The sequence below is a fragment of the Sus scrofa genome, chromosome 18 (genome assembly GCF_054392235.1).
Source record: "Sus scrofa isolate SSC_HxYL_T2T_F1_AM1 chromosome 18, Sscrofa_HxYL_maternal_Yorkshire_Landrace_v2.0, whole genome shotgun sequence".
NCBI classification, from domain to species: Eukaryota; Metazoa; Chordata; class Mammalia; order Artiodactyla; family Suidae; genus Sus; species Sus scrofa.
Genome location: NC_139400.1, coordinates 14,757,495 through 14,764,388, shown reverse-complemented (window position 1 = coordinate 14,764,388; position 6,894 = coordinate 14,757,495). Strand labels below are relative to the sequence as shown.

The 6,894-nt window shown below is 51.9% G+C and overlaps 1 protein-coding gene across 1 annotated transcript in view; it reads right to left on the bottom strand.

Annotated features, from left to right (window-relative positions):
• Positions 1-1,504: 1,504 nt before the first annotated feature.
• RHEB (Ras homolog, mTORC1 binding) overlaps positions 1,505-6,894 on the bottom strand; it is a 42,404-nt gene continuing 37,014 nt past the window's right edge. Inside the window, exons 6-8 of the mRNA NM_001287846.1 lie at positions 6,766-6,813; positions 5,884-5,965; positions 1,505-1,597 (exon numbers count right to left, since the gene is read on the bottom strand). Of these exons, the coding sequence (NP_001274775.1) occupies positions 1,505-1,597; positions 5,884-5,965; positions 6,766-6,813 (223 nt within the window). The remainder of the gene's footprint in view (positions 1,598-5,883; positions 5,966-6,765; positions 6,814-6,894) is intronic.

Sequence of the window (6,894 nt, the reverse complement as noted above, 5' to 3'; positions counted from 1 at the left end):
TGGGGCATCATTGAAGAAACACTGCTCCGAGTTCTCTTGTGATGCAGAGGGTTAAGGATCTGGTGCTGTCACTGCACTGGCTCAGGTCACCGCTGTGACACGGGCTTGCTCCCTGGCTTGAGAACGTTCACATGCTGCAGGCAGGGTCATAAAAACAAATCAAAACACACGGCTCAACTTGAACTGACCTCACCTCGAGGTGACACCCACAGGCAATTTAAATCCTGTTTCTCCTTCAAAGCTGCTCCCAGCAGAGCGGGAGGTGCGTGGTCTGGGTCAGAGGGGGTTCCTGAAGGCAGACCTGGAACACTTACTGGGCAACCTTCCCGACCCTTTCAACCCCTGGAGGTGTGGGGGGGATGACAGGCCAATCTATTTTCTAGGTCGGATCCCGTCTGCAGCGGACACCACGCCTTTAGCACAAGGAGGACGGTGAGTGTCTCTTCAAGCCTCCTTTCTTCAGGGAGCCTGACAGACAAGCAGGAGGGTGACCGGAGGGCTCCAAGTAAGCCCCAGCCCTACTGGCACGAGGAGCCCGGCCAAGCCGGGGCCCTTGAGGGTGGAGGGGGGCGCTCCCCTCATAGCCCCCCATCCCCAGGCCACTCGACTTCGCTGACAGAGACCCGCCCAGACCCAGGCACTCTGACCCACCGCCATGTGAGGGCCCTGCTCGCCTCTACCTGTGGCCACGCCCCCCACCAGTTCCTGGAACCTTCTTGAACTGGGAAAGAAGCCCTCAGGTGGACAGGTTTTCTTCCTTAAAAGCCACACTGAGGAGTTCCTGTCGTGGCGCAGTGGTTAATGAATCTGACTAGGAACCATGAGGTTGCGGGTTCGGTCCCTGCCCTTGCTCAGTGGGTTAAGGATCCGGCGTTGCTGTGAGCTGTGGTGTAGGTTGCAGACGCGGCTTGGATCCCGCATTGCTGTGGCTCTGGCGTAGGCCGATGGCTACAGCTCCGATTCGACCCCTAGCCTGGGAACCTCCATATGCTGCGGGAGCGGTCCAAAGAAATAGCAAAAAGACAAAAAAAAAAAAAAAAAAAAAAAAAAAAAAAAAAAAAAGCCACACTGAGCAGCACAAGGATTAAGGTTTGCAGCTATTTTATTTACAAGTATACATTTAACACAATGAAATAAACACTGATATATCGAAGCCTAGTTAATAGTAGTGTAACAATATGTATCATTTTGATGATTACATTATTTTAAACAACAAACTACACTGAAAAATTAATGCAATAAAATTCTTGGTCATAATATTATTAAGAAATACAATATATAAATTGAAAATATGATTGCTTAAAATTTGAAAATGGAAGTGAACTCATTTGGACAGAGTCAGAGTTTAACATAATCTGAAAGGGGGGTGGTGGGGGAGAAGCTCTGACCCAAATGAAATCTTTCAGGTTAACAGAAGAGAAATGGAGCAGAGTTTATCTTGAAGGACAAGGACGGTTTGCTTCCTCAGGCGGGAGAGTCCCAGTGTCCTCGGTTCTGCGCAGGCTCACATCACCGAGCAGGACGACTTGCCTTGTGAAGCAGCGCCATCGATTTTTTCTGCCTCCAAAATTATCCTTCTAAAGACATCAACAGCAGTCTGAAAACAAAGCGAAAGCCAGGACGGTGTCAGGCAGAGGGCAGGGCTCTGATGACACCGACCAAGACGGCCTACCGCCTCCTGCCCGGGAGGGTCGGGGTGCAGGCTGAGGAGCGGGCCCAGAGCTGCCGAGCCACCCCCACTTCCCGTACCGCCGCCTGCATCCCCACCTGGCCTGAGACCGCCAAACTGGCCTCAAAGCACGCTCTGGACCCCCATTCCCATCAGTCACCACAGGAAGCCCCAGGAGCCGCCACCACCCCACCTGCTCCGGTCGCACTTGCGCCCACGCCTCCCTCCACGGGGCCTCGGGATGCTCAAGGTCCAATGTCAGCACCGCCCCCCCCCCCCCCGCCGGCTCATGCCCCTGGTGTCCCGGGACCTAAAGCAGGGCTGGGGCTCTTCGTGCGTCACTCCCCCACCCCAGGGCCTCTTCTCTCCCACCTCCTTGAAACCTCAGCTTTGGCCGTCGGATGACACAGATCCCCTCCGTCCCCTCGGCTGGCCTCCTCTCGCCACCTACAAACCCTCCTCCTTCCGAGCAGCACCTCTGCCTGCCCGCCACCCGCCGCTCCCTGGCCTCTCATACCCGTGACCTCCCCTCTCTGAGCCGCAGGAGAAGCCGCCGTCACTAGGGCAGAAAGGCCTCACTCAGCCGGACGGCAGCCCCTGTCCTTAGAAAGGGTCACTGGGATGACCATCCAAATGCTCCCCAGGGCGGTGCCTCGATTTCGGCGCCCCCAGGTCACGGCCCCCCACGCCCACCTCCCCCCTTGCTTTCTCAGTATCCTGCACGCGACAGGCCTCAGCCCCACGGCAACCTGTTTCCTCGATCCAAGCCCGTCTTCCCTGCCCGGAAGCGCTTCTCGTCCTCACCCGCCTTCGGGGCCAGTGGACTCCGCAGCCCCCGCCCTCCGACCCCTCCTCTGCCTGCCTGCTGCCCGCCAGCCCCGCGCAGCTTCCTCTCGCTACCTCCAGGACCCAGAACCCAAAGGGGACCGACCCGCTGCAGCGCCACAACCACAGGTCCCCCCGTCTGGTCCCTCCCCCTGGTGAAGGTTTCCTGCCTCTTCCTCCCACTGGGTTTTCTAAACCACTCCCCAGGCTCACACTCGAGGGGCTGATCACCGAGTCCTGGGAAGGCTGAAGCCGTGCTCGTCTTTGCTCACACTCCACCCGCAAAGGACCAGCCCCGAGAACCCGGGCTCAGCTACTCTGTTCCTGCCTTCCCGCTGCATGAATGAGCGCCCCCCGTTAAGCCAGAGCCGGCCCCGGGCCCGCCTCTCTCATCTGATCAGGGCCACTGGCGTCTCTCTTTCCTTGAGAAGCTGAAATAGAGTTTGTGAAGGCCCCGCCCAGCAAATGAGCCAGACCTGCAGACTCGTCCCCCAGGGTCATTTTCACTCCTGTGTACTTTGTTATCCACAGATGTGACAGGACTCCACTGAGGACAGTGTGTTTTAAAATACAGGATTTCTGGGAAGTAACAGAAAGCTACACTTGAAAATTTATCAGTAAGAAATTTCAGTTCACGCAGATTGGTTTCTGATCACGTGACCACTGACGTGTCTGTCTGAACTGTAAACACTCACTCTTGCTGCTAAACCAGCCGTTAGCACTAAGCTTGCAGTGTGCTGTGCGTGTGGATTAGAATCACTTACACGTGTTGTGTAAGGACTCCATCCAGATCACTTGGAGTCCTCCCCACTAGGCTTAGGATCCAATTCGCTTCGGCGCATTCAAAGACAAGGTGAGTAGAAGAGACACGCCCAAGAGCTGAGATGTCTCCAGCACATTTAAGATAACTGATCAGGACGCTGCTTCCCCAGGATTTGCGTGTCATCATTGTACTTGCCTAATTTGCGTACAAGAATCTTTTTGCCTTAGGAGATTATCACGTCTAATAAGTATTTGCTGATTTGCTGAAGACGCTAGAGCAACAAAGATAACAGGCATCGGGATCATCTGATGTTCAAGCTGCTCTGGCTGAAGATGTCTGAGGCTACCATGCTGTACCCCCGCCTTCTTTCGGAGTTTTGGCTAATATCAGATAAATGTGTTAAATTTATCAAAACTTTGAAAGATTTATAGCAGTTGGAATGTTTTCATTTTAATTTAGGACAATTCATCTTTTATCTGGGTATTCAAAAAGCAGCATACTACCTTCTAAAGGAAGCTAAAAGTTTATGGAATAAATCTATCCAGAACCACGTTAGCAACCTTAAGCTACAGTAAAACAAACGAGAGAGAGAAAAGGCCTGTATCCTGCGACCACATGGTACTTTAATACCACACCTTAAACAAACCACGACAGGTCACCTTCAAAAGGTAAATGAACCTGAGAACACGCCTGACCTAAAAGATAATAATAAAGCAACTGCCAGTCACAGACCAGTAGCGCACTCACAGCGAGCATGAGCTCACTCGCTCTCACACACGCACACTGCGCAGGGGCTGTGGACCTACACCAACAGCGAAACAGCGCTGCTGCCGACGCCTATGTCATCTAAAATCAAATAAAAGCACTGCTTTACGATCCTCACATTTTCACCAAAGAGAAACCAGAGCAAAGGGAGCAAACAGAACTAAAAATCGCTTGGGGCCATTCCACTGCACTCCTCCACCTCAAAAATGTTTTAAAATTGAGATACACGACAGGAGTTCCTGTGGTGGCACAGGGGAAATGAGTCTGACTAGTATCCGTGAGGACGCAGGTTTGATCCCTGGCCTCGATCAGAGGGTCAGGGATCCGGCGTTGCCGTGAGCTGTGGCGTAGATCGGCAGCTGCTGCTCTGATTTGACCCCTAACCTGGGAACTTGCATACGCCGAGGGTGCAGCCCTAAAGAGCAAAAGCAAAAACAAAATACACAACAACTGCAGTTAAACTGACGCCTGACATATATTAGAAGCATGATGACTCGATACATGTACATACCGTGAAATGGTCCCCACAGTGAGTTTGGTCACACATGGTGACAAACATTCTTCTGGTGCCGAGAACGCTTAAGACCTGCCTTTGTTCTTAGCCAGCCTCCAATACACAGCCCTGCGAATGAGTCGTCAGGCTGCACATCTCATGCCCAGGACCTACTGACTTGATGCACGGAGTCTGTACCTTTGACCCACCTTCAAATTTTTATTATGCAAATTTCACGTACAGAGAAAAATGGGGACAGCCATACAGTGACCCCCGAGGCCCTGCTCTCTGAATCCCATTCGAAACTACGCTGAGGACATTACGGAACCTGGTCCCCTAAATACTCTGCCTTCCTTTCCCAAGTAGCAGGACACTCTCTTCACAACCCCCACACCATCACTGCATCTAAACACTGAACGCGATTTCCCAAATGTATCCAGAACATCATTCAATCTCCCCACTTGACCGAAAATGTTTTGTACATGAGGGGCTTGAGCACCAGATTCCAGTTAAGGTTCACACACAGACTTGTGAACACAGAACCGTCTCCACCCCTCCCGCAAGGACACGTGAATCTCTATTACTCTCTGGTCGCAAGGCCCTCTCTTCCCATCCGTCAGAAAGCCTGCTGGAGAGGAGACGACCAACTCTGGGTTAAACCGAAGTTCATACTTCACACCATAAGCAGTGCCCAGGGATCTCAGAAGTTATTTTTTACCTCTTTGGATCTTAAGCACCTCACTTCCAGAATCAGCCAGTTCACTCCGATGATCTTAAGGACACACCCGCCTCATAAACTGATTTCATTCAGTTCTGCAACATGGGCAGCCCTCGCTCCCTCACCTCCTGTGATCCCCGCTCTCACTCTGCACCCAGCGACTAAAGGGATGCAGGTCCATCTCTTGCTCTGTGGCACTTGGGAACTGACCGCACAGATTTACCATCCCTCACCTGGGGACACGGGGACAAATGCATCTGCCCATCACTGGGTCTGATGGAGCTCCTTCCAGATACAAACCCCCTGTGCGGACATCACGGAGAACACGAAGGTCAAACCTAAGAACGCATGGTTTCAAAGGTATTTCCCTCACTGTGCGTTACTTTCTGCTTTGCCTACAAATATTCTAGGTCCCGCATAAGCAGAATACCGACTGACCTAAAGCATCACTAGTATCCTCCTAAGGCAACCCGAGGGCTGGGCGGCAGGAACGGCGGGAGGATGAAGGTGGAGCGGGCGCGGTGAGGGCGGCGGGCACCCGGGCAACCCTCACGACGAGGAACCCAGGCTTGCAACCCAGGCTCGCGATGCAAGCGTTTTTAAAATATACTACCTACACCTCAATACAATCATAATAATAAAAAAAGTACCTGATTTTCTTTAGCAGAAGATTCCAAAAAAGCTGCATTCCAAGATTCTGCTAATGCTTTCCCTTCTTCATAACTGATCACCCTAAAGGAAGGAGAACATCTCACTTCAAGGACTCGGCTCTTTATTACATCAAACACCTGTGACTTGACTTGGGACACAGGCTCCACTTTCGCCAGTTTCTTAGGAAGCAGAAGCAAGCTCTGCTCAAGGCTATCCTGCAGGACGTAGGGCAGAGGAGCGGTTCCGTTACCCCTGAGCTGGGGAACAGAGCAGACGCCGCCCCACGGGGTTCCCTGCGCTCCAGCAAGAGCTCTGGAAGTTCGGGGAACAGGACCCGGGCACTCTGGTACCCGTCACAATTGACTCTTTCATGGTCAGCGAGGCTGTGAGCACCCAGAGACGGGCATCTCTGAAAGGGCCACAGCTGAGCCCTGCTGTGCACGGGCTGTGGGCACTCGGCCAGCGGCTCTCTTCCTCCCGAGATGCTCGGCTCCAGGGAATGGGGCCCCTGGCTCCTGGTCCATCGCTCTGAGCCCTAAGCCTGGCACTCTCCGAAACTATCTGTTGAATAAAATGAGTGCTACCATTGTCTTTTTAGAATCTGCGTTATGCAAAATGGTACAAGAATAAGAATCCAAAGACAACTGTCCTATCGTGCTTGCTCTTTTTTAGAGGAAACCCTTTCCAAGGTGCGTGAGATCTTCACTGAAGTTCTGCTTCTGCTCCGCACAAACACCGCCCCATTTCTGAACCCCCAAACACAGATATGCTACCACTAAAAATATTCTTGCTTTAAGAACAATAATTAAAAATGGAACTTCAGTGACTAAGTCATCTTAGACCTGACTTTATAAATCAGTAATTATTTAGAAGCTACATACCTTTCCATATGTAGGTCTTTCTTATTCCCGACCAACATAATAGGTATTCTATTAATACAAGGGGAAAAAAAGCCAAAGGACACAGATCAGTGCCTGATTTGATTGTTCCCGAGATACTGTTCTGAGTAC